At 56.4% G+C, this 26,841-nt stretch overlaps 1 protein-coding gene across 5 annotated transcripts in view; it reads right to left on the reverse strand.

Moving 5' to 3' along the window:
• Window positions 1–6,619: 6,619 nt before the first annotated feature.
• Window positions 6,620–26,841, reverse strand: part of HIVEP3 (HIVEP zinc finger 3) — a 60,982-nt gene continuing 40,760 nt past the window's right edge. Inside the window, exons 3-7 of one of the 5 annotated variants that reach the window (XR_008616656.1) lie at window positions 24,280–24,455; window positions 17,772–17,858; window positions 12,565–13,463; window positions 10,474–11,446; window positions 6,620–7,376 (exon numbers count right to left, since the gene is read on the reverse strand). Coding sequence is in view for 2 of the 5 variants with exons in the window: in XM_024125652.3 (XP_023981420.1) it covers window positions 10,634–11,446; window positions 12,565–13,463; window positions 17,772–17,858; window positions 24,280–24,455 (1,975 nt within the window). In the remaining 3 variants the exon portion in view is untranslated. Of the gene's footprint in view, window positions 11,447–12,564; window positions 13,464–17,771; window positions 17,859–24,279; window positions 24,456–26,841 lie in introns of all 5 variants that reach the window. The other 4 variants (XR_008616655.1, XR_008616654.1, XM_024125653.3 and 1 more) reach the window with 4 other exon arrangements.

Here is a 26,841-nt window from a genome sequence, read left to right on the forward strand (position 1 = left end):
ACTAATCTCATCTCATTTGATCCTCACCAACACTCTGGAGGCCAGTGCTATTGTTAGGCTATTATTATTATACTATATGTAGATAATACTATATATAATATTTATATCATAGTATAGAATAATAATTCTTATTATTCTCAAATTAGAGATGAGGAAACTGCGGCACCAATGTGTTAACTTCCCCAAAATCTCATAGCTGAAAATGGCAGGGCGGGGATTTGAGCCTGTGCTGTCTGGCTCCAGCGTCCCAGTGCCTAAGCCCTACACATGCCGCTCAGGCCAGTATCTCCTAGTGCTTGAGACCCCAGTCTCATCCCCTTTCTGCTGGGTGGTCTCCAACTCGATCCTCCATGCAGGCTCAAGGAAGTTGAGGGCTGGGTGTACCAGGCCCCCATCTCACAGATGGGGAAACTGAGTCTGGGCTGCTATAGTGCCTGGGGCTGAAGAGTTGACTCCTGATGCCAGGTGCAGCCCTAGCTTCACCCACTCCCACCTTACTGTGGGATTTGAGGCAAAGGCCCTACTCTCTCTGGGTTTCAGTTTCTGCCCCGCCCCCAGAGAGCAGGTAGGAAGGGCTGTCCCAAAGTTTGCAGGCAGGGAGTCCTGGGAGCAGGCAGGGCAGGCCTGGCAGCAGGCACCAAGTGGGCAGGCAAGTGAAGGTGAGACTGGGCCAGGGCTGAAGTTGAGGCTCAGAGCCGGTTTTCCCTGGCTGTGTCTGAGTAATCCTGTGTCTATATTTATCTCCTCCTTTCTTGGGTGAGCAAACAGAGCCCGATGCCAGCCTGGCCTGCCACCCCCCAGTGCCGGCACGTTTCCCTCACCTGCTGGGTGGCCCTGGGGAGTACCGCAGTCATGGCCCTGAGCTCAGCTTGGCCCACATAGGACACACAAGGATGCTTGAACCCAGTGGCTTCCATGACAAACCTAATTGCCAGTGGTGGCCTGGGAAGCTACACAGGGACTGCTGCACACGTGCGCGGCTGTGACCATGGCCTGGGCGATGGCGGTGCACCGGGGGCCTGGGAAAAGCCCTACCCCGCTCAGGAACAAAGACCATCTTATCTCGGACAATGATTTTCGCTCCTCCATTCACACTTTGGTCTAAATGGCCGTCCCCTGTCCCTCCAGGATCTGAAATTCCTAGAGGAGGAAGTCTGCAAGCTACAGAGGTCTAGAGTCAGACCACTCTGGCATTGAATCCTGGCACCCTGACCTTGGGCAAATAACCTCTCTGTGACTTGGTTTCCTTGCTTGTCAAATGGGGCCAATAGTTCCCACTGCCCAGGGATCTTGTGAGCATTAAGTCAGAGGTGTTATGAGTTGACAGATGGGATGGGCTTTGGTGGGCAGGGTCTGCCTGTCCCCACCTGCTTCCACCATCCCAGGCCCAGACCCATGGCAGGGACAGTGGACCCACAAAAGGCCCGCAAAGGGACCTATGCATACCTGACTCTCACAACGTGCGCTCAGTAATGGACACCCCAATTCCGAGAGGTGCATGCAGCCTTAGACCCAGGATGGATGAGATGAGTTGAAGCTTGGACCCTGAGAAGACCCCAGAAGGGACCAGATACTCACTTTGCTGAGACCCTTCCCAGAGGTGAATGGGGAAGGGCAAGTGGCCATTCAGGCCAAGGGGTGATGGGAACAGAAGGTCATCTTATTGAGAGATGGCTCAGCCTGGACCAGACCTGGGCTCCACCACCCCTGAACCCAGCTCGGATCACCATGGCTGGCTAGGTCTTTGCCCTGATTCTGGCCTCTGCCCTGGCAGTGCTACCTTCCTGACGTTGGGGAACCCTGGGCCTGGTGCACGTGCACTGCAGCCCTGCCTGCTCCCAGGCTGGATTAGGCAGAGTCCGATGACGTGCCGGCTCGGCAGGCTCACGGGAGGGGCGGGTGCCGGCGCCGGGGCTGCCCTGTGCCGGCTCGGGACTGGGCTACAGCAAGCCTTGTATGGCTCTGGCAGAGAAACTCAGCGGCAGCACCCATTGGCTGGGCTGGCACTCCCAGCCAGGGCTGCCCGGGCCCCAAACTACGGTAACCAGAGCCTCCGGGAGCCGGTGGATTAGCATGGCCACCTGCTTGCCCACCTGCCCACCACCAGGGCTGCTCTTTTCCTTTCCTAAACAGGCAGAGCCGGGCAGGTGAACTTGGGCCTGGGGTAGAGGAGGGGTGGGTGGAGTGGTGCAGGTGCCTCTGCTGAGGATTCAGGAACCCTGGCCCTGGCCTTGGGCCAAGCTCTTTCCGGCTCCGGACATCAGTTTTCTCATCTCTAAAAAGGGGAGGTTAGTAGCTGGGTCCCCCTAAAGTGGCTGATGCTATGACAAGATTGGGGGATATGTCCGCTGGGGTCCCCCAACCCGGGTTTGAGGACTACTAGGTAGAAAAGAGGCCCAGGTTCTCTTTCCATAGGAAACCAACCACTCCTGAATGTGGGGGCCTGGTTTTAAGTCTCTGCGCTGCCCCTTACCACTGTGACCTTGGGAGCAGTGTCACCCGTCTGAGCCCCTGTCTTCCTCCTCGGCAAGGCGATGAGGTGATAAGTCCGTCCGTGGCCCAGGGGCTCCAGAGCAGTTGGCTGTGATGAGCCTCATGCGGTATTGCCCTCCTGTGCTCCTTCCTCAGTCGTCCCCTGTCCTCGCCTGACTCTTCCTGTTTCTCTCTGCTCATGCACGTCTCAGACTGGCCTGCCTTCTGAGCCCACCCTGCCGGCAACGGTCTGTCCCTGGGAGTCTCTAGGACCGAGCGTGACCTCCGGGTCCTGAGCCCAGAGAGCGTCCAGGCCTAGGGTGAGGGCCCAAGGGGGAGAGCAAGGCTCGGCTCAGGCCTCAGCAGCGACAGGCAGCAGCCCAAGCCTTCCTGAGGCTCGGGGTCAGGGGTAACCCGGGCTGGCGGCCCTGCCACTTGCCAGGGTATGATCTTGGGCTCTCTTGTTCTGTGAAGTGGGGATAGGTGCCCCAACCTGCCTCGCTCCGAAAGGGAAACTGCTTCGTGAACTCCACAGCAGCCGTGGGAGGCCAGGTGTGAGTGACTGGTGGGCCTTGGGCCCTGCAGCTTACTGGGGAGTCTGGTTCTTCAGAGAATTCACATTCACTTTCCACGCTCTCAAGCACTGGATTCCCAGCCCCGGGGTCTGCTAGCCCATCCTTGTGCCTGCGGCCTCAGACACGGGGATCCAGTGGCTGCCAGATGGCACTGCTGAGCAGCCAGGCAGCTGCTGGGAAGAGGCTCTGGCCAGGGCCCGCCTTGTCCCACTGGTGCCTGGGCGGAAGGAGGTGAAGAGTCTGAGATCCGGGGCTCCCCTTGGGGCCCGAGCGCAGGCCGGAGACAGAGGGAGGAACCTGGGGTCCTCGGAGGCGCTGCATTGGAGTCGGACTAGAGTCGGTCCTCACTGCCTCTGACCAGCCCTGCACCTTTGGCTGGTGGGGGCCTTTTGGAACTTCTGTTTTCTTCTGTAGAAATGGGGACTGTAACTCTCACCTCCCTGGGTTGTTGTGAGGACTTACAAATAAGCCTTGTAAATGCTGAATGCAGGGCCTGGCTGATACTATGCTCTTCTTCTTCTGGGCCTGCTTGGGATTCCACTTTCCCACTGGTCTCGACTGAGACCTGGGCTCTCCCCAAGGACTTGCTGCCAGGCAGCTGCTCCTTGCCTTCCACATCCCATGATTCCAACGCCAGGTGCCATCTTCGCTTCCAGGCCTCCTTCCACGCCATTATTTTTTTCACTCCCTGTAAAAACCCAGCACCTTGGAGGCCAATGCCATCAGGCCCTGCCCCTCCCCTGTCCCATTGCTGACATCTGCTCAGCTCTTAGGCACTTCTGACACTATGTCCTAGCCTCGTGTGATTGTCATTAGTGCTGTATTCATATATTTCTCGTCTCTTCCTCTAGGCACAGCCATGTGACTTGCTTTGGCTGATGAAATGTGAAAGGAGGAATGTTCGTTCCCAGGTAGAGCATTTAGTTGTCAATGCAATGTTTCACAGCTGTCTCCTTTGTTCTGCCTCTGAGGTCATGGGAACACGGGATAAAGCCTCCGTCAGCCTAGGTCTCCAAGTGATGAGGACGAGCACAATTCTGCTGCTGACCCACATCAGACATATAGCAGAAGGGAAAACCTCAACTTTCATTGTTTTCAGCTCCTGAGCTTCTAGGTTGCTTGTTTCTGCAGCGTGACAGCCCCCATGCTGATTGATGTAGCCTGGCTCACAGCTCAGGTCTCCAGCCCAGCCCTGCAATCATCAGAGATGACTGCACAGGCCACTTGCACGACCCACTTGGCATCCTGGACACTCGCTTCCCAGCTTCTTCATCTCCAGCCGTGTCCTCTTTCCTTCCAGCTCAGCACCCACACCTGAGGTCCACACCACCTTCATCCATGACTGTCCTGCCTCTGGAAAAATGAGCTAAGACAATTCCCAGCCTTTTCTTCTCTGTTCTCATCCAAATCCCCAGTCACTTGACCACTGGACTTGCTCTGTGGAAGCCACCCCTGTTTGCTTCCTTCCGAGCCTGTGACTTCAGGGGTCCATAACATCACCTCTTCATTGGCCAATTCTCTTACCTCCCCGTACCCCACTCCTTCTGTCCCGTGGCCGGGCAACCCCCCCCTCCACCCCAGAATGAATCTACCTGGCCACCTTCTCCACGCTCACAGCATGGCCTCTGAGCACTGCTGGACAAACCACACGTTGAGCAGGAGTGGTGCCACACTGGCCTTCTGTTTCCCTGGCCGGCTTTCTCCCACTCCCCTCAAAGGCCATTCATACCTTCTCAAGTCTCCAATCTTCCCCCACCTGCAGCTTCCTCCTCCCCTCTCAGCAGGTGACCTCACTCCATTGCACAGAGAAAATGTCCTCAACTTCTGTCACTGACGTCGCTTGCGCCTCTTCCCTTGGGTCAGACTGGGAGAGGTGTCTGCATCTCCTCCTAACCAAGCAGGCTGGGGTCTCACCACCTCCTTCCCACACTCAACGTCTTTCTTTCCTGGACCCCGTACACCCCTCCAGCTGCTGCCCCAGCTGTCCCCTGCCCTCCACCGCAGGCCCCTGGGAGGGTGTCTGGATTTGCTGCCCCCACTGCCCCCTTCTCCTCACTCCCCAACCACCACCCCCGGCCTCCACCATTCATTCAACACACGGCAGTGTCTACCAAGGGCCTCCCGTGCGCCAGGCGCTGGGCTAGGCCAACTTTTCCCTAAGTCAGCAATGATCTCCCTGCTGCTGAAACAAGCAGGCCCTCTTAGGTTCTTAGTGCTGAACTTGTGGGCGGCATTTTTTTTTTTTTTTTTGTGGTATGCGGGCCTCCCTCTGTTGTGGCCTCTCCCGTTGCGGAGCACAGGCTCCGGACGCGCAGGCTCGGCGGCCATGGCTCACGGGCCCAGCCGCTCCGCGGCATGTGGGATCCTCCCAGACCGGGGCGCGAACCCGGTTCCCCTGCCTCCCCCCCTCCATCCCCCCCAGCCCCGCCCCCCAACCCCAGGCCCTCAAGAGTTTTCCAAGAAAGGTCTCCAGATGACACAGACTCAGTCTGGACTAGAGCTTTGTTGTCTCCTGCAGCAGCAATTATGGCCACTGCGATTGAGTAATTCATGATGTCATTATTTGCTTAAGGATGGCCTCTCCTGTTAGAATGTAAGCTCTTGGAGGGCAGGACTGTCTGTTTTGCTCACTGTTCTATCCGATGATTAGTCCCTCACTGGCGCTCAGCAAGTCATTGTTGAATACAAAAGGTGGGGACCTATACCTGTCTTTTTCATCTCTGTAACACCAACACCCTGTGCAAGGTCCGCTCAGAGGATATTTGTCGAAGGTTTACTATGTTCAAGGTTCTGTTAGTCATGCTGTATACACTGTCTCAGTTAATCCTCACAACAACCCTCCACTTTACATATTAAGAAACAGAAGCCCAGAGAGGGTGTGTAACTTGCCCAGTGTCACACAGGCAGTAAATAGCTGTGTCGTGATCAGTTTCCAGGTCTTACCTTGTAGTGAGCTGAATGGTGACCCCTCAAAATTAAGTGTGACTGATATAGCCTGGCTTACAGCTATATCTTAACCCCTGGAACCTGTGAGTGTGACCTTATTTAGATCAAGAATTAGGGTGGGCCCCAAATCCAATGACGAGTATCCTTAGAAGAGACACACAGAGAAGGCAGCAATAGGAAGGCAGAGGCAGAGATGAGAGTGATGCGGCTACAAACCAAAGGCCAAAGATCGCCTGCAGCCACCAGAAGCTAGGAGGGAGGCATAAAACGGATTCTCCTTCAGAGCCTCCAGAAGGAACTAACACCTTGACTTCAGACTTCTGGCCTCCAGAAATGTGAGAGAATAACTTTCTGCTGTTTTAAGCCACTTAGTTTGTTAATTTGTTACGGCAGCGCTAGGAAATGAATATAGACCCCAAACCACATGGCAAAGTACCTGTGCCTCCTGCCAAGCCTGGAAGGGAGGGGCCCCTTGAATCCCAGGCTGTGTGACTGTGGCCTGCTCACTTGCCTTCTCTGGGCCTGATTCTCTGTAGCAAAAGAAGCACTTGGGACTCCAAGTGTCCCTCCATTCTACAACCCTAAGAAAAACCATGAGCCAGGCAAGCAAGCCTCTGTTGGGATTTTCAAATTTATTCCAACGTGCTGTTTTTTTTAAAAAATATCCTCAGGCTGAACACTCAGCCAGAGCTGTAATAAAGGCAATTATTATACTTGTAAAAACTTCTCATTCACAGTACAGGTGTAATTTACAACAAAGGTCACACACATCAATACTGAGCAGTTTTTTCCTTTTGTACATCAGACTCTGTGCTTTAGACCTGCAAGATTTTTTGTTGAGATATTGTTTTTTCTTTTGCACTGATATATACCATACCAACATTGCAAGATGCAAGTGGAGAAACTGGAGTTTAAATAAAATTACAGGCAAAACTACCCCATCCCAGTGTGGTTGCTGTACATATCTACAGTACGATTTTTGGAATGTATTGCCATTTAAGAACATAGAAACTCTCTACAGACAATTTCACATACAGAATACATACACCTTTTAGAAAAAAAAAGGCAAATTTTTATCTTACAGAGAGCATGTATCTTACATTTGCCTACACGTTTCTTTTTTCGGTTTCTTTTTTCTTCCTTTTTTAACACTAGGTTTAGTAAAGTGATCATAAGTGCCGAAGCGGTTTTCCAATGGAAAGCGGACGGGATTCGCAATGCAGAAGCAGAATTGGTGGAACAGGTCTTTAGGAACTTTCTCCCCTTGGTCAGGGCTGCGGATCTGTCTCCATGGATAGCTGCCCAGGGAGGACTTTTGCTTTAAAGAAGATTTGCCTGGAGAAAGGACTAGAGAGCAATTCACCTCTGTTATCTTGCTTGTTCCTATTCAAAAGGGCCGGGTGAGAATGGAGCAGGAGTTAGAGGGGTCTGGAAACTAATTCTTTCAGACTTTTTCGAGGAGGGACTGCTGGGTCTGGAAGTTGGAGTTGATGCAGGTGGGAGAGTGGGAAGTTCACTGCTGTCAGCCTCCTGGAGGGTCGCAGTGGTCGGGGCTTTGGCGGGGGGAGGGGGTGTAGGCTTGTAAAAAGGCGCCTTGGAGAGGAGCAAGGTTAGTACCCAAAATGGCCCTGAGCTTGCTGAGGGTGAAGGGCATCCTGGAGGGGAGCCCTGGGGGGCAGGTGGCTTGGAATCCCCAAGCTGGCTCTGAAACCTCAGCAAGTTGGCCCACACCCCCCAACCCTGCCGACACCTGAGGACCACAGCAGGCCTGTACCAAGGAATGGCCATCCGGCACATTTCAGCAGAGCACATGACAGGTGTCCGTGCCAACAAATCAGCACTGCTTTCTCTACCATGTCCCTTAACAGGGACAACAGGGTCACAGGCAAGCTGTAAATGTGCAAGTGGGTGGGAGCAGGGCAGTGGGTCCCGGGGTGGGGGGTGGGAGAGAGTGTGGAGTGAGAGTCTTTTCTACATTATGAGGGTGGGTGTGTGGGCTGGGAGCTCTGTGCTTGGGGGAGCCGGAAGAGAGGCTGGCAGAGGGGCTTAGAGCCATGCTCAGTGACACACGGCCAGGGCTGGTGGCATCAATTCCATTTCTCTAGGCACCTGTGTGGGGCAGTAGCCCTTTGGCCAGATTGCTTGCACAGTGTGTCTCTGTCATTGAGAAATGGCTCTCCAGTGACTCCTGGCCCCCATCCCCTCTGCCTGTGCCTGTGAGCCCGAGTGGCCGTGAGGATTCTCGCCTGCTGGCCACACCGGCCATGACTAGGCCTCCAGGAAGGAAACCTTGGCAGCTGGGCTGTCTGAATACAGGGGGAATGATGCCCAGGAGAGCTGGGGCACAGGGCTTGGGGGAGGGGCCCGGCCACCCCCAAGGTCACGGGCTAGTCTAGCAGAGCTCAGTCTGCTGCTTTGTAGGTCTGGGGCTGGAAGATCTGGCCCAGGAATATTTCAAGCCTGGGCTGAAGCAATGCCCTTTATCCAGCTCCCAGGCCTCAGTGCTTGAAGTCTCCAGTCCTTGGGCAGCCCCCTGGGGTGGGGCCGGAAGGTAATGATGAGGAAAGCCCTGGCCTCTGGCCTAGGCTGTGACTGGGGCTCAGGCTCCTTCCCACCTCCTGCCAGGCCTGACCAGTGCCAGTACAGCCAAGGCTGGGCTCGTTGGCCTTCTTCCAGGGGGGCCGGGAGCCCCAGACTCTGGGTCAGACAGCCAGGAAGTGCTGGCTAACCTCACCCCCTGTACCCTGGAGCCAGCAGACCCCCAGGTAGGCCCTACCTTGTTGTCCCCTTTTTTGTCTTAGCCAAAGGGAAATGAACTAGGTGGTCTGGCTGGAGGCTGACCTGTGGCTGGTTTGTCCTGGCAGCAGAGGCCAAGCAGGGAAAGGTCCTGAACGGGCAGAAGAGGGAATTATGCCGGAGGGCGGGGAGCTCACAGAAGTGCCCCAGCCCTATGCACCTTATGGTGTCCTGTCTAAACAACAGCTCAGGAGCCCCTTATGGCCACACGATTCATGCAGCCTGCCTGAGGAATGGGGACTGGACAAGGAGGTCTCTGCTCTGCAGCGTTAGCACCTAGCCTGGCTGGGCCATGACCGTGGTCCCTGTGCTTTCTCCCCCTGGTAGTAACTAAAGAAAATGATTTCTGGATATTGTGGAAAACCCCACCCATCCCAGGGCTGGGTAAACATGCTAGAGTTCAAGTTCCATATTTCAACTTGGGATTTTAATTTCTCTTTTTTTTTTTTTTTAACAAAGCAGGCTTTTGCACCAGGAAACACAGGGCAGCTTCGTAAAGGAGGAGATGGGGATGAGGAAAGAGGCACTAGCTATTACTGATTGCTTTGGAGAAGAATTCAAATGACCTTGGACAATAGGAGGCTAGGGGAAATATCAAACACCATTGTCTTTCCAGGTTTATATATATATATTTAATTTTATTTTTTAAAAGAGATTTAAGCCAACCAATAGGAGGCCTGGGCAGTTCCCACCAGTCATGGTTTTGGGTACTTCCTGGGGGTAGTGGAGTCCTGACGGTGTGTGGGACAGGGATAGGGGGACCAGTCCTGCTGCAAAGTGGTCCAGAAATGAGTCCTTGCAAACTTCCAGTGCTGAGCACTGGAAAAGCCCAGCCATGGAGGAAATAGGGCCCTTTGTACCCCAGGGACCAAATGTAAAATGAAGCCCAAGCCTGGCCTCAGGAATGGCAAGGCAACGCACCTTGGATCTTGACCCCCAGGGGTTGGGCCCTGTCACTTCAGCCTTGTGGGTAGTTTCTAGAACAAGGACGGCAGCCAGTGGCTGGGGCCCTGAGAGCAAAGCCAGGAATCAGGAGATGGATGGTCAGGACTCCCTTCCCAGCCCAGAGGTTGAGGGTGTGGGTAAGGAACAGAGGTGCTGGGGCAGAAGGGGATTTGTCTACCGGTCAAATGCCAGGATGGGATCATGACGCAGACCACCTGGACGTCTGGGAGTCCTGGGGAACCAACCAGCTCCTTCCTTCTACCCGTTCCAAATATTTTGTGTTGAAGTCCTAGGAAAAAGAAAGTCGGAGTTTTCTGGGCCTGTCCGTGGAGTCTCCCTGCCTGTCCCTCTGCCTCGGGCTGCTGGCCCTTCTGCTGGCAGCCGGGGGAGGCCACTAGCTGGGGTGGGATAAAGCAGCAATAAATAGGAACCATAAACAACTGTACATAGGAGTGCTTGCTTTTACATTTAATTATATATTTTTTAAAGTTTTTTTTTTTTTTATCTCTCTCTCTGCTTCAGTGCATTCCCCTTTCTCTTAGCAACTGACCGCCTCTTGCCAGCCTTGGGGAGTGGCTGCTGACCACAGTGGCCCAAGGTGAAGCCCCCACCTAAATATTCACAGCCTCAAATACCTCGTGGGGTTTTTTAATGTTTGTGTGTGTGTGTGTGTGTGTGTGTTGTTTGTATCTTTTCAAGCAACAAAAGGTCACAGAAAAAGGCACAGGTAACTGCATACATGGTGGGAAGATAAGACAGACGGGGGCTGAGCAGAAGCTTCTTGGACAGAACAACAGATGGGACAGGGAGCCCGTGACAGCAAGATGATTCGAGGAAGTCGGCTGGAAACGTCTGTTGCCAAACACCGGAAGCCAGATGCTGAAGCGGTCGGGGAGAGGCTAAGTGCTCCGGGGCCCCCGGTCCTCGGGCTGGTGTGGAGGTGCCCCGGGCCCCCCACTTCCCGAGGGCTCGGGGGAGCCCTGACTGGTCCTGGGTTCCCCGGAGAGGTTCCTCCTCCGGGCTGGGAAGCGAGCGGAGGCCTCGGCCAGGCAGCCCACGGAACTGCTGCGGTCCAGCGGCGGGGTGGCGGAGGCCGAGGGGCTGGCCAGCGCACGCGGTGACTCCAGGCGGGGGCTCCGGGACCCTGCCCGGCGGCCCTGGGGTGGCCGGGGCGAGGCCTCGGGTGGGGTGCGGGGACTGTGCGTGGGCACGGGCTCTGCGGGCACCTCGGCTGCGCGGGGCTCCCAGTCGGGAGGTCTGCCCAGGCCCCTGCTCGTCCTCCCCCTCTCCTTGGGGTAGTCCCTGGCCTCCAGCTCCGAGGAGAGTGTGAATTTGGAGACCTTAGCCACGGGGGACACGGAGGCCGATGAGCTCTCGGTAGGACTCCAGCGGGCTCTCTCCTGGGCCTCCCGGGCCCCTGTCAGGTCGCTGCCACCCCCTGAGAAGCCGCTGACCCAGGCCATGCTGGGCCCGGGGAGCAGGGTGGGGTGGGCCCCCGGCCGGGCCTGTACCATCTGGATCCCGCCGATGGGAATCAGGGGGCACGGGGCGCGGGTCAAGTGCTGGGAGTGCAGAGGCAGGTGGCTGAAGATGTTCTCCTCTGTCCGGGCCGGGGTGTGGCCGTGGAAGTCATGGGGGGCGGAGAAGGGTCGGGAGAAGAGAGGATGAGCAGGGCCAGGTGAACAGGAGGGACTTGGCGACTCGGCCTTCTGCTGGGGTCAGAAAATAAGACAGAGTAAGGCGGGGATTATGTGCTGGGCACATGGAGACCCCAAGGCCTAGAGTGAGGAGGGGACTTGCTGAGATCGCAGAGCAAGTCCTGGCTGAGCTGGCCCAGAACCGAGTCCCAACCCCTGCCTACGGTGTTGCCCTGTGTGAGAGCCCTCTCTGGAACGGTGACCATGGGTACACTCAGGACATGGTCCCCCGCCTCCAGCCAGCTTGTCTGTCTTCCGAGGACGGGGCTGCCTGGTTGGCCCCTATGCACCTGGCCCTCTGTCTCGGTTCTGCGGCTTCTCTTGTTCCTCAAATGGTACTGACCCAACTTAACCCTAGGACATGAGTTCCCACTCCAGGCTCTTACCCTTCTCCCACCTCCAGGAATTGTCACACGACCCCAAAATTAAAAATCAAGTTAAGATTCCTAGATCATGTTCCCCCTGGAGCTTGAGTCTCTGCTGGTGGTGAGCGGCGGTGTTGGGTTATGACAATCTGGTGACAGAAAAGGTGTTGGGAGGGGAAAGGTAAGTTGACGATGATAATGATATCAGTGCTGGCGATCATGACAGCGGTGGTGATGGTGGTGCTGTGACAACGGTGATCAAGCTGATGGGGTGGCTGGAGTGTAATGATGGCAGATGGCAGTGGTGATGTGACAGTGACAGTGCTGATGGTATGACAAGGATGGTGTTGGCTGCAGTGACTCTGAGGGTGCTGGTGGCAGTCATGCTGGAGATGTGATGATTTTGGTTGAGCTCTGCCATCTGCTCAAAGAATACGTGGGGATGGGGATGGGGGTGCAGGGGGAGGAAATGGCACAAGTATTTACACTCACATCCAAGGCCACACAGCTCATAAGTGGCAGAACCTGGTTTTAATCCTGGGTAGTCCAGCTCCAGAGTCCGTGCTCTGCTGCTTCGGACACTAAACTAACTGGTTTCAGGCACCCGGCACAGTGCCTGGCATAGGAGGTGCCCAGTACACGTCTTCTTGGTAACCGCTGAGCTGGCAGGGGTGTAGCTCCAGGTCTGAGGCCTCAGGGAGGTGTGAGCTTACAGCCCCCCACCTGCTGGCGAAGAGCGGCCCAGCCACCCCGGAGACGGGAACTCACCCACGTGGAGGTGCAGGTCTCCGCTGGGCTTCTGCCGAGAAGCTTGTGAGGTAGAGGCGCGGGTGGGTAGAGAGCCCTTGGGGCCAGCCCTGAGCCTGGGCCACGCTCGCCCGCCGAGGGGCTGCCCGGCCCCACCAAGGCCCACTTCCCTGGCAGCGCTGACTGTGGCGGTGACTCGGCCTGGCCTGGAGACCATCTCCTCGTGGGCGAGTGTCTGTGCGGGCCTGGGTCTGTGGCGCCCTCACATTCGGGGGGCAGTTCCCTACCCAGGGGGTGGGGGCTGAGAGGAGACAGCTCGAGTCTCGGAGACCCACGGGGGAGAGGGCCTGTCTGGGGGCCAGGTGGGCTCGGGGCCGAGGCCAGTGGCTCTCGGGCCGGTGAATGTCGCTGGGGAGACGAGTCGCTTTTGGTTAGTGAGTGTTTTTGGGCGAGTGGTGGGCGGCTGCCTGCTTCTTTGCTCGGGGACCATGGCCTTCTTGGGGACACGGCCTTGGAGCTCAGGGCCGAGCCTGTGTCCTTCTCCATGGGGCCCGGTGGGGCCGGTCCCAGCCGGGGGAGGCACAGGATGCTTTGGCTGGACACGGAGCAGCTGCCGGCTGCCAAGCGCTCGGCTTCTGAGACTGAGCTGCTCCTGGTGGCCTGGCTGCCAGAGGTGGCATCTGGGGGCTGGGGGCCCTGAACAGGTGAGGAGTCTGCCGGCAGCGTGGCTGGCGGGCCGGGCGGGGGTGCCTCCGAGGACGGTCCTGATGGCTCGTCCTGGCTCTCCTCCTCGTCCTCATCCTCATCTTCGTCCAGGTCCGAGTCTGAGTCCGAGTCGTCCAGGTCTGAAAACTGGTGCTCCGCCACGGCCTCCGTGCCCTCTCGCCCTTCCGAGTCCTGGAACGGGTCATCGCTTGTTTCTGAGGGGCAGACACAGGAGACCTGAGGTCAGAGCCAGCCCCAGGCTGCTCTGCTCTAAGCCCCAGAGTCCCAGTCTGCAAACTGGGCCTGACAGCCACAGCAATGGCACAAGATCGTGGAGAGGATGGGAACGCTTTGTAAATAACCACAGCAAAAATTACCTTGTATCTACCATGTGCCAGGTTCAGTTCTAGGGCCTACGGGTGTCAAGTCACTTATCCTCAAATAATCCCGCCAGGTCGGCACTATTCTTATCTTCACGTTACAGGCGGGGAACCAAGGTGAGAGAGTTGAAGTCGCTTGTCCAGGTAAGGTAAGTAGTAGGGCTGGGATTGAACCGTAGCAAACAAGATAGGTCTTTTCTTTGTTTTTTTTTTCATTAGTGTTTCAGTGCTGGCTCCACCATGAGCAAGTTAAGTCACCCGATTGTGCCTCAGTCTCCCCCTCTGTCAAATGAACTTGACAGTCTCACCTCACAGGGTTTGCTAGGCAGAGGAAAGACACTTCTGACACACAGCAAGGACTCAAATAATTATAGTCACTCTTAATACATCCATGAAGAAATCTATTACTCTGGGACACAGCAGCCTTGCTGGACAGTCCAGCAGCACTGGGCAAGGTCAGTTTACATACACGTCTGCCACTGCGGCTAGGCTGCTGCTGGCTGATACAATGGTATCTGGCAGGTGGCAGGCCCTGGCCTCTCTGGGGGTTTGGCTAAGCTGGCCTCAGGCTGGCTGCAGAGCAGGGCCTCATCCTAGCCACTCATGTCCAGAGGAGGTACTGTCTTTGCAGAACCCCTGGTGCTCCCAGCTGGCGGATAATGGAGCCCTGAAATACCAGCCTCCTGCTCTGGCTTTTGGTGGGGCAGCCCAACCAGCTGGGTCACCGCTAACAGGACACAGGCCTAGTTTGGGGATCTATGAAATCGGCAGCAATCAGGACTCCAGGGGAACTCCGCTAACATCTAGCCCACCTGGCAGGCTCCTGAGGGTTTGGGTCCTGCTGGCCCAACACTAAGCTCATGTCAGTACCCACTCAACTACTGACCAAGAGAGCTGGACACACAAGCTGACTCAGGCCACTGGTGCAACCAGGCTTCTGGACCCCACCATGCAGAGCTGCCCTGGGGGTAGAAAGCCCAGCACTTGTGCTTCCAAACAGCTCAACGCACAGCAGTAAGATGCATGCAATGGATGGCAGTCGGCATTCAAGAAGATGTAGGTCAAAAACTATGGGGTGGAGCTGGAGCTGGCAGGTGAAGGGAGGGCCATGGGGCCAAGGGCATGGCCTCCTGGCAGCCAGGAGCAGAACAGGGAGAGTGGGGAAGGGACTGGGGATTGGTAAAGGAGTAGGGATGGCGAGGGGTTGCAAAACATCTCGAGGTTTTGCCCCACGCATTTACTTTCCCGCCTAAGACTTTAGCAGGGGCCCCGGAGCTCACCTCGCCTCACCTCTCATTTACATGTGGAGAAATCCAGGCCCAGAGCAGGCAAGTGATCCCCAAGATCACCCAGAGAGTCCAGGACTAAGGTTTACAACCCTTGCATTATGACACCGCCAGTTTAAAAATGTTTTTATGCATTGAGAAGCAGGAAATGGTCTGGGTTTGAACCTTAGTTCCACCCCTTCCTTGCTGTATAATGTTGAATAATTTAGTCTTTCTCTCTGTATTCAGTTTCCTTGTCTGTAAAATGTGAGTAAGACTAATAAAAGCCACCTCATGAAGCTGCTGGCAGGATCGTGAGGGTCTGAGACCTAGTAAGTACCCAATAAACCTTAGCTAGTCTCATCCCAAGTACCTCACAACCTCAGCAGACAGGCAGCAATGAGAGCATCTCATCTTGCAGTTGAAGGTCAGAGGGGTAGTGCTACTAGTCAGAGTCAGGACCAGCGGCTTCTGATATTCACCAGGAAGGATCCTAAAGTCCCTTTTTACAGATGAGGAAGTTGAAGGGCAGAGAGGGCCGGTGGCCTGCCCCAGGCACCCAGCAGGAGTGATGGAAGCCAAGGGTCCCTTGCCCAGCACAGGGTTCGCTAAGCCCCCCACATTCTGGACTCGCTCAGGGCTCTATGGGATGCCCCAGGCCGACGGCCCATTTCCAACGCCCCTCACTGTCAAGGCTCCACAAAGCTCCACCTTTCTGTGGCCTGGGACCGGAGGAATGAAGCGCGCTGGGGCGCCGAGGGGGTCTGGCCACACGGTGGCGCTGGTGCTCAACCTCCTCAACCTCAGGGGCGGGGCTGCGGCGCCCGCCCGGCCACCCGTAGGCAGTGGTTCCTAAGCTGTGCTCCCAACCGTCACTTCGCGACTAACAGACAAGCTCCTCCCCGAGCCTTCCGCATCGCAGGAAGTGGCAACTCCATCCTTCCAGTTTCTTAGGCCATAAACCTCGGAGTCATCCTTGGCTATTTTTTTCCCTCATGCTTCCCCGCCCCCCGCCCCACTACGTCAGCAAACCCCTTCGGCTCTACTTGCGGAATGTATCCAGAATCCGACCACGTCTCCCCACCTTCCTCGGCCCACCCAAGTCCAACACGTGCTCAGCCTGGATCACTGCCTCCAGCCGCGCCCCCTACCGGCCATCCTCTGCATACAGAATCAGGGAACGGTAGAGGGCGTTGCTCCAGCAGGCGGCCAAGTCCATCCCTTGGCCTTCACAGCCACGGCTCTCTCAGACTTCATCTCCGCCCGACTCTGGCCCTCAGGGGCTCTGCTCCTGCTGTTCCCTTTGCAGGGAGAGCCCTTCTCCAGGCCCCACTTGGCTTCCTGACACCTCGCCTCATGTTCTCTGTTCACACCACTGAACAGGGAGGCCACTCCCCACGCTTCCCAGCCCCTCACGGATGTTTTGCTTCCTACTCATCACCCTTGCCCTATTCCGCATTTGTTCATTGCCCAGCCCCCCTCTAGAAAGCAGGCTTCCCGAGAACAGGAACTATGTTTTATTCATTGCAGAATCTCTAGCACCTAAAACAGGTCTTAGAACGGGTCTGGTGCTCAGTAATTATTTCTGGAATGAATGCATTGATTTCATTCTTAAATAAGGTCATCCTTTTTGGCCTCATTGGGAAAATGAAGCTGGGAGAGGGGCAGGGACAGCTCAGGGTCCCTCAGTGGACCCCCGGTGCAGTGCTAGTCGGAATGCCCGCCTCCCACCCAGGGAGGGCTCTGGGCTTGGGTGCAGCTGCCCCATCCAGCCCACCAGGCACTGCAGCCAGCGTTTTTGTCTGACCTCGGGCAACTGCCTTTACCTGTTTGAGCTTTACTAAATGTCTTCAACTGAAAACGGGGCAACACAAGTTTCTACCACAGTTACGAGCACTCAGTGAGACATCTGTAAATGGCCTGATGTGCTTTTTTGATAAGAATGGTAACCCCACATCCTCATTTTCGGGGGTACAGCCCCAAGTTCACTGTGTTCTGTTCAATAAAGGTGATTTATTTCACCTAAGAGGAAATGTGACCTAACTCTTTTGTAAGATTGTAGATACATTCCCAAATCAGAAAAACAAAAACAAACGAGACACAGACACACACACCTCTCCTTGTCACACTGTAATTCTTGATTCTGATTTTAGGGAATCTGGTCAAAGGTTTGCCCAGTGCAGGAGGAATACCTCTGGCCGCTCATCTACCTGCCAAAAAAGCCCCTCTGGCCTCCTCCCTGGATGCTGAGGCTGGGCAGGGCGCAGCCACACACACTGCCTTGTCTTCTCAGAAACTGACTCTAATGTGGCTCTAATCTTGCTAACGGGGGACTAGGTCAGGGTGCGGTGCTGGGACAGGGGATGGGATTGGGAGGTGACATGGGGCTGTCAGGTGTGTCTGAAAACCTCTAGCTCTAAAAGGCCCGGGTGTCAGGCTCATGCCCAGAGTGTGTAAGTATGAGTGTGGGTGTGTACCTCACAGCGTCATCGTGAGAATTTGCCAAGATAATCATGGCACGTGTCTAGAGCATGCCTGACACAGAGTGGGTGCTCAATCAATGTTGACTGTAATTACTCATGTGTTAATGTATTCACCATACATTCACTGAGCACCCACGGGGTGCCGGGCGCTCCACCTGCCTGGCAGACCTTAATGCACCACAGCTAAGGCTCCCAGCACGCGCTGTAAAAGTCTAGGGGGTGGGGGCGGTCATCCTGTGAATTTAACCTCTGTCTCCCTGCAGTTGGGAAAACTAGAGGAGAGGGCGCAGAAGAGGGAGAGGAGGAGGCGGAGCAGAGGAGAGGAGGACAGAAAGCAAGGGGAGGGCGAGGGGGACGGGAGGAGAAGGGGGAGGCGGGAGTTGGCAATTCATTACCTTCTTCGGCTTCCAGCTCCTCCAGCACCCCCGTCTCTTGGCACTTTTTGCTGTGGGCCTTCGACTTCATATGCTTAGTCAGATTCCCTGGAAAGGAATGAGAACAGACTCAGGTTCGGCTGGAGGGCAGGGGCCCAGGGCGGCGCCTGGCTGTCAGGTGCTGGGACATCCCTCCGCCCAGGTGCTCAGGTGGGATGTGCAGCCACAGACCCCGTGCAGGATGGTACTGAGGAGCTGGGGTAGGGTGGGTGAGAGGTGTGAGGGGACAAAGGGTATAATGAAGAAGTGAGATGCTGATTCAAGAAACAAACAAAAAAGAAATTAAAAGACAAGTCATGTGCAATACGTTTTTCCTGCCTTTGATGTAACTCTGGGCCCAGGAGCTGGTGACACTCATCAAACAGGATTACCGGCCATCTCAAGCACCGGGATGAGATCAGGGAAGTACCGGGATGAGATCAGGGCTCCCATTAACCCAGCATGGGGGATGGGTACTGAGGACGCCCTTCTGGCTGAGGACACTGTTAGGGCAGCCCACAGGGAAGAATCTTAGGGTTTGGGAAGAGGAACCAGGACAAAGTTCCTATTAGAAATGGAGAGAGGGCAGAGGCGTAGAGAAATCTGCTAGACCCGGACCTGGGGGCCACAAGGCTGGAGCCCAAGTCTTGACTTCCTTAGAGAGTCATGTCCCCTTCCTGGGCCTCCAAGGTCACTGCCGTGCAGACACGGCCGGTGGGGGGGGGGGGTGCGTGCAGGGAAGGCCGAACTAAGGCTCTGCCCCTCCCCAAGCCTACGAAGCCCTCGGGGTGTGGCTGACTCTGTCCCCAGTGGGCTGAAGAGCAGAGGTGGCCGCTCTGTGGAATCGGGGGAAAGATAGCCACACCGATTCTCCCCCACGTGCGCACAGCACTTCACAGGCCACAGAGCCCTGTGGGCAGGCACACTCTATGAAGAAGCAGCAGAGGGCCTCCAGTCTGCCCCAGAAGGATGCAGGCCAGATGCCTCAGGACGTTCCTTTGGGCTCAGCAATCACCTCCAAACTGCGATGTGCTCACTGTTGCTCGGTAGATTGCTGAATTTCCATATGGTAGTTCATACAATAAATTGTAAATTCCTTGAGTCACGTGCTCTGTCTCACTAATCTTATCAGTTAGCAAGTTTGAGCAGATAGATGGAAGAGAGAAGAATGGACTCCAAGAACAGACACATAGAGAGATGGATGGATGGATGGATGGATGGATGGATGGATGGATGGATGGATAAGTGGGTAAGAGGAAACATGGAGTGATGAACAGGATGAGCGTGAAGGAGCTGGACAGATGGATGGGATACTGGATGAGTGGATAAGCAGATGGATAGACAGACGGAGGATAAAAATAAATGGAAGGATAGCTGGAAAATGGATCAATAAACATATGAGAGGATGGAGAATGGGAGAGGAGGAGGCATGGGTGAGTAGGAGAATAGCTGGCTGTGGATGCAGCACACACAAATGCATGGGAGGACAAACAGGAGGATAAAAGAATGGGCAGGTGAATGGAAGGATGGATTGGGGGGAGGACAAATGGGAGAGGTGGGGGAACAGATGAGAAAATAAATGGGAGGATAAATGGATAGGAAGGCAAACTATTCGGACGAGAGGATGGGAGAAATGGATAAACAGGAGGATAGATGGGTGGATAGATGGGTGAATAGGGAGAGCGGGCCCGTGGATGAACCAAAGGGTGCTTCTTAATCATTCTGAGAATTTTAAGGAAACTTAGGGTTTTGTTGAGAGGGTAAAGGGAACCTTAAGCTGAGATTGCCTGAGGTGTGCAGGTCTAGGGCGGCAAGGATGGAGAGAAGCTCTTTCTTTCCTCTTTCCTTCCCTTAGTCCTAGGCTGTGACTCCATCCTTCCCTTAGTCCTAGTCTGTGACTCCATCCTTCCCAAGTCAGATTTTCTTCCTTTAACTAGACAGAAACCTGGATCTTCTACTCCTGGCCAAATGGAGAGCAGAGACATAACTTCCAGAGTCATTCCAGGGCCGGAGGGTCCCCAACATTCCCTGTCCAACATCGTGGGCCTCTGCCCTCACTGTTGTGAGCAGGCAAAGCCTGAGCAGGACGTCAAGGGGGTGGTAAAGGCAGCTGGGGTCTTCCACGGGCCAGAGAAACTGAATATCCTCTGAGGTTCTGAGACCAGCCTGCCATCCCCTGACTATCCCAGACCCCAGGGGACTATGCACACTACTCATTCTGGCTATGACATTATTGTTGTACCTGTTCTGCCTGGAAGGTTCGGGTCTCTACTCAACCAAGTTAGATGCTGAGCACACAATGGGTGCGTAATAACCATGAGTGGGAAATGCTCTTCTCATCACAGAAGCAAAGTATTGGAAGGAACCTCACAGACCATGTAATCCACGCCCACCAGGCCCAGGGTCTTCCTGCTTCTAACTCCCGGCCCTGGTGCTGATGCCATTAGACGAGATTATCAGGTGACGGGATGCTGTGGGAGGGCTCCCATTCACCAACACGGCGAACCAACCAGTCAAAGCCACACTGCTAGCCAGTGCAGAGCCCCACGTGGAACCAGGTCTCAGGACTCCAGAGACATTGCTGGCTCTACTCTGGAAGAACAGAACCAGCATGTGTAGCAGCTTGATGGCCTTGGGTTTGAGTCTGGGCTCTTCCACCTGCTAGCTGTGTGCTCTTGGGCAAGTTTCTTAACCTTCTGAGCCCCAGTTTCTGCAACTGTAAAGTAATACCTACCTCTCGGGGACGCTGGGAGGAGCTGATGAGGAAACATGTAGAGTGACAGCAGAGTGTGCCTGGCAGACAGCAGTGCCCGCCACGTGGAACCTCCTTCCTTCCCATACTGTGTGCCCCCACACCAAGTAATCGCTCTTTATTCAGCACCCGGGGGACTCTGCCACAGTCACGGGGGTGTGGAGGAGAGAGATGCTGAGATGATGCTTGTGTTGTAGCTGGCTTTACCAGTCAGCTGGGCTCAGGAACCCCCAAGAGAAGGCACCAGGCAGGCCCTGGACGCCAGCTTCTCCTCTGCCCCTGCCCTTGGAGGCTGCAGGGAGGAGGTGGGAGTCTGAGTGGCTGCCCAGATAGGCCACGGGGTTACAGGAGCGGGTGCACAGCCCTGAGTGTTATCCGGCGCCCTCTTTGGTTTCCCCTCCGTGGGCCTACCTCCCCCTCCGTGAATTGAGTGAGGTGTACCAAATCACCTCGGGTATCTTTCTTTGGCCTGGACACCATTTCCTTGTCAAGGGTCAGAGCCTGGGCTTGCCAAGCAGAGTTCACAGCTTCTCACCGTCGTCCCAGCCCCCCACCAAAACCCCGACAATCCTAGAATGAAGGAGGAAAGGCAAGTGGATGGAAAATGATGGGTGTCTGGAACAGAGGCAGACCCTCCACTGAGGGCATCAGCCGGTGACCCTGTCTGCCCCATTCATCTTTGGGCTTTGACCAACCACCCTCCCTCGGTCCCTGAGGCCTGTCCCAAACTGCCAGCTCTGTCCCGAGGCGATCGGTGCAACGGCCTGTACCCAGCACAGCCACTCTGCTGGCCTCTGGGAACCTTCTGAGAAGATGACATGGGACCCCAGACCCCCACAGGGACATCCCAGTGGGCCTTTCCTGGCCGCACCCACTGAGACAACCCCTTGCTAGCGCCCAGGGGCTGGAGCTGCTGCCACGATGTCTAACACAGAGACGGAGACACAGACAGGTAGACGGAGACAGACAGGAAGGGCTCCTGGGCTGGGTGCAGCCAGGTGGTGGTGACAGAGGGCCCTGAGGACCACCTGACCCAGCCTCATCTCTCACGCCTGGCTGGGACCGAGCCCGAGGATGAGGGGAGGCAGGAGATGGAAGCAGCTGTATGGAGGCAGGAGCCCTGAGAGGAGGGGGCCTTTGGTATCTGGGCTGGTGGCTGAAGGGTCCATGACTCCAGGGAGACACAGGAGTGTCAGGGTCCTGCGGCTTCCCTCGCTCCCCGCCTCGTTCAGAGAGAGCCAAGAGGGAGCTGGCTCTGCTTCCACCTGCCACCACCCTTACTGGCCCCCCTCTAAGTCCCAGAGGTTGACATTCCACGATTTCGGATGCGCTCACTGCTCCGGCTCTGGAAGGTGTCATCTTCCAGAAGCCTCTAGGAGCATTTGCAGAGAGCTCAGCCCTCCCCCCATCACAGGGTGAGAGCAAACCCTCCTGGGCGGGGCCTTCAGGGCTCCACCCCAGGCTCCACCCCTAGGGCACTCAGAGGGCCTGCAGACCCTCCCCTCAGGTTAGGAGCTCTGGACCCTCCAGGGCTGTGTGCTGGCTCAGAGGGAGCCCGGGAGGGACAGCAGATAGCTCGGCATGGCATGTGGCTTCCAATGCAGGAATGTCCTGGAAAAGGGGTGTTCCTGCCAGGGACCCAGGTCTCTCTCAGACCTGACAGAAAAAGACCAGGCCTTTCCTCTCAATAAAGTCAGAGGGAATTGCATAGGGATTGCTCTGGGAGGCTGCTCAGGCTGGGAACTCAGCCCCATGGGTCCTTCCAGTCTCACGTGGCAGCATGACGGTTCTCCACGGTGGTGGGCAGCTCTTCATGGCCCTGGGCTGGGAGGCACTCTCAGGACTGGGCTCTTCATGCTGAGAACAGAAAGGTGTGGTCCCCTGGACACACCCCAGGAATAGGGCCAGCAGTTGTGATCCACTCTGGAGGCCACCTGGTTGGCCACCTGATTTTGCCACTCCTTCCAGACAAGGGGGCAACTGCTCACAGAGAGGAAGGTGGTGGGGTGATGCCCAGGAGGCAGGGGTCCTGGCTTATAGTTACAGCTCTGGCTTTAACAGTCATTTCTGTTTTGAGGGACCCATTTTCTGCACCGTCAAGTGGGGCTCGGACAAAAAGGTTTTTGGTGTTCAGAGTCAAAGGCCGTTACGTGAACTGTTGGTGGATTATTCCCGTCTCTCTCCACCATAAAGTCCCAACTGGCCGCCTAAGGCCAGAGAAAGTGGGGTTGTAGGGGGCGTGTGTGGGACAGAGCCCACGACCAGGACCGAGGCATGCTAGGTGAGCTGTCCTGGACATGGCAGGGCTCCAGGCCTATCAGTTCTCTCTGAATGCCCTTTGGAATGTTGCTGATGAGACACCAAGAAAGAAGAGGGTCAGGGAGAGAAAGGAGCATGACCACCTCTATTCAAACCAAAACCTTGGTGGGAAAGTTTGAGCTCCAGTTGAGAATGATGGTGAGTGGACGGAGGAGGGCAGTCTAACGGGGTCAGGAGACCAGAGATGGGCACCCGGTCAGAGAGGGGGCCATGAGCGAGGGGATGAGATAAACTGCCCCCCTGACCTAGCACCAAGAGAACGGAAGGGGCCAGCAAGAGGAGGAGGAAGTAAGGAAGGCTCAAAGACCCGGAGGGGCCCTCCTCAGAGCCACTGCCCACTGCTCTTTCTGGGAGCAGCTTTACCAACAAAAGGAAGGTCAACAGGCGTCAAAGCTCTCCAGTTCCATCTACTGAAAAACCACGTGGCTCTGGTGGGGCCTGGTGTGGAGGCCCCCGACTTGCCCAAAGGAGAAGGCAGGACCTTCGTGCCCAACCCTGAGCCAGGAAACTGCAAAGCACGAGAGGCTGAAGCCACCAGGGGTTCGAGAGCCCCAGGCTTCCCTCTGAGGCACCTCAGTCTGCTCAGCTACCAGGAAGGAAGAAGCGGGTTACGATGCCTTTCCTGCCTGCCCTGTGGGAGCAGCCAATGGAAGGAGCAGAGAAGAGCTCGGTCCAAGTCTCATGGACACAGATTCACTGGTCCACACCCGAGTCCTGGGTGGCTGCAGTGGCCCCGGCCACCCCCATCACCCATCACAGCGCTCTGGTTGCGTACCCTCACCGGCCAGTCTTCCTTCCTTTCACAGGTGACTGCCAGAGCCTGAGCTGACCCTGCTGTGCAGTGTCTTGGGCAGGAATGACAGGGCTGCCACTCGGGGGTCGGGGAGAGCCCGGCCCTGTGTCAAGAGCTGCAGAGAAGCTGGACGGAGCAGGAACGTGGTCTGAGTGGTGAGGCGGGGTGGAGGCAGGGGCAAAGTCTGGCATGAGAGGTGACCATGCGAGTGTGTTAAGTGGCTCGGGGTGGAATGGATTTCCAAACTCAAGAGCGGCAGTGACCAGTGTGGATGCTGGAGCTCATCAGGTCGGTGGATAAAGGGCTAAGGAGACATGCAGAAGGAAGGGGTGATGAGATCAAATACAAAACCAGGAACTGCGTGGGAGAGTGCCACCGCCTGGCCGTGGTGGGAATCGCAAGGGTGGAGGGTGGAGGGGCCGGTGTGGGATCCAAGAGCACGGGCAGGGCAGCCGAGGGGTGCCACTGCCCAGTCTGGAGGCGGCTGCTCTGTCACTGGGGAGCCCAGGAGTCGGGGGTGCCCAGGCCCCAGGCAGAGAGGTCCGGGCCCCGGGCTCTGTGCTGGGGCTCCCAGAGGGGAGCTCCCTGCAGCAGGCAGGGCCAATGCCCCACTGACCGTCTCTTACCTTTGGTTTTAAAAGCAAAGTGACAGTGCTTGCACACATAGGGCCGGACGTCAGTGTGGGTGCGGATGTGTTTCTTCAGCATGCTGGGCTTCTTGCAGCGAATTCCACACTCCTCACAAACATATTTCCCTCGGCCGCGGCCTCGCACATATACATACTCTTCGTTTGATTTGTACCTATGAGCAACAGGCGTCATGGTAAAGGAACAAAAAAGTAGGAGAAGAGGCAGGTTCCCACCTCAGAAGATGCACGCGCTTCCTGGCTGCATCCAGCCCTTAGGGGCATCGGGAGAGGAGGACGCGGAGCAGAGAGAACCACGTGTGGGGGGATCCGCCATGGAGCCCTGCAGCTGCCCTGCCCTCACACAGGGGGGCTGGCCCCCTGAGCTCCCTTGGAGGCGGCAGACCCTGGTGCTCCCTGCCAGGCGGGAAGCCACAGGGGCACAGAGGGCCTCTGGTCCGGACCCGGCCTCGGTGCCAGCTTCTTCTCCCAAAGAGCAGACGCTCTGGCCACCGTGTAACAAAGAGAATAAAACAGATAACGACCACAGCTCTGGCAGCCACCATTGACGGAGCGCTCACTCTGTGTTGGGCACTTTGCCCGAATTCAATCACAATCTCCGCGAAGAGCCCTTAAGAGCCTGAGGCTCCCACAGCCAGAAAGGGACAGAACTTGAGCTGAATCTGCCTGCCCCAAAGCCTGTGCATCCCCCACGAGGGGCGACACGCGCTGAAACAGTCTGCTAGGAGGCCACCCAGACATGCGTGTGAGGGGAGAGACGAGGGTTTCATCATTTCCCAGTCCTCAGAGTCTGGAAACCAGGGGCCCTGCACTCTCTCCCCCGTCTCATCTCCAGCCAAGCCAGAGCTCTCAGGACCCAGATTCCAGCTACCTGGTCTCTCACGCGGCCTCCAGGGATCACCTGGGGTCATAGAGGGAAGTGCCAATAGCTTTCAGGAGCCTCCTGGGGCGGCTTGCCCACGCGCTGGGCCTCAGCACCACTGTGCTCTTGGCCCAGAATCACAATGTTCTTATTTCCACTAGGAAGGAACCCACGAGCCTCACAGGCTCACTTGATACCCTCCTTGTCAAAATGCCGTGCTGGTCTAATGCTGTGGACGTGTGAGCGTCTCGATGGGGACGTGGAAGGCTGCGACGGGGTCCAGGGAGGGGATCCTGGCATAATTCCAGGAGAAGAGCTCTCTGACTCATGAGGCCTGGGGATCTGAAGGCGCGGGTGCCTTGGGAGAGGTGTGGTCTCTTGGCCTGCAGGAGGCCTGCCCGTGCCCACACTCACCCCGCACATCACCCCCTGGCCAGGAGTTGGCACCCAAACTCGGGGGTGGGGTGGTGCAGAGAGGCAGGAAGGGGCTCAGGGGGAGGTGAGGATGTGACAGCGGCTGGCGCTCAGTCCTGCTCCGCTGGGGCCATCAGCTTACAGCTGAGAGGACGCCACAAGGATGGGCTTGCAGGGCGGAACTCTGAGGCAGGGAGCCGGCAGGCAGCGGCACAGTGATCACCGACACACATACACACACACTCACATCACCTCCCCACTCTCACACGCAAACACATGCACTCACACTCACACACCGACACACACACACTGGCACGCTCACCCCCACCCACGCAGTGACACACACACTCTCTCTCTCTCTCACACACACACACACACACACACACACGCATGCCCGCGCACTCACGCACGGACTGCTGTCCAAGAGTACAAGTGGATCGCCTCAGCTTTGGCCAACCAGTGCCTCTCAAGTTGTCTAAAACCACACTTTCTTCCTATTACGGGTCCCGATGGGCCAGTTTTAGGCGACCAGTCCTCAGGCTGGGGGCCAACTCTTGCCCTGATCCAGGGCAATGCACCATCTTGCTTTCAAGGGGAGGCATGGAAGGCCATGGGGGACTAAGGGGAGAGGGACTCATTTTGCTCTCAGGGAGAGCAGCCTGGGGGCAAGCAGGGGGTGTCTTGCCTCTCCCCGTGCCAGCAGTTCACCCTCAAGCAGCACACCCCCCAGACCTCAACCAGCTACCTGGGTTTTAATTCCTAGGTCCCTTTGTCCCCCTGGGACCCAGTCTGAGCTGGGGCGCCCTCTTCCCATCTGGAGAAGAAAGAAGCGAGAATGGCTTGGTTTTCTCTTGGCACTGGACACCGGCCTCCACTTGGCTCTGCTTGGCGGGTCCATGACAGCCCCCCACTTCCAACGATGATGGCGCCGTCGGGGTCCCCCTTCCTTCACACCCTCCTACCCAGACCCACAGCCGCCCTGACTTCTACCACATGTGGGATTCCCCCTGTGCTTAAGCCAATTCAGAAGAAGGCATTAGAGTCTGTCTACCTTGGCTGTTCTCAGCCCCTTCGTTCTCCTTCCATAGAGAGCTTAAACCACCTGCGGTCGCCTGAATGGAGACACACACACACACACACACACACACACACACAGAGAAAGGACTCTGCTTGACCCTCTAAGGGTGGTGCCCTGAGTTGGGGGTGGGGTGGGGAGGCATGTATGTAACCCCAGATACCACTTTGTCACACTCCATGGCAGGTGC

Source organism: Physeter macrocephalus, unplaced genomic scaffold (assembly GCF_002837175.3).
Source record: "Physeter macrocephalus isolate SW-GA unplaced genomic scaffold, ASM283717v5 random_327, whole genome shotgun sequence".
Taxonomy (NCBI): domain Eukaryota; kingdom Metazoa; phylum Chordata; class Mammalia; order Artiodactyla; family Physeteridae; genus Physeter; species Physeter macrocephalus.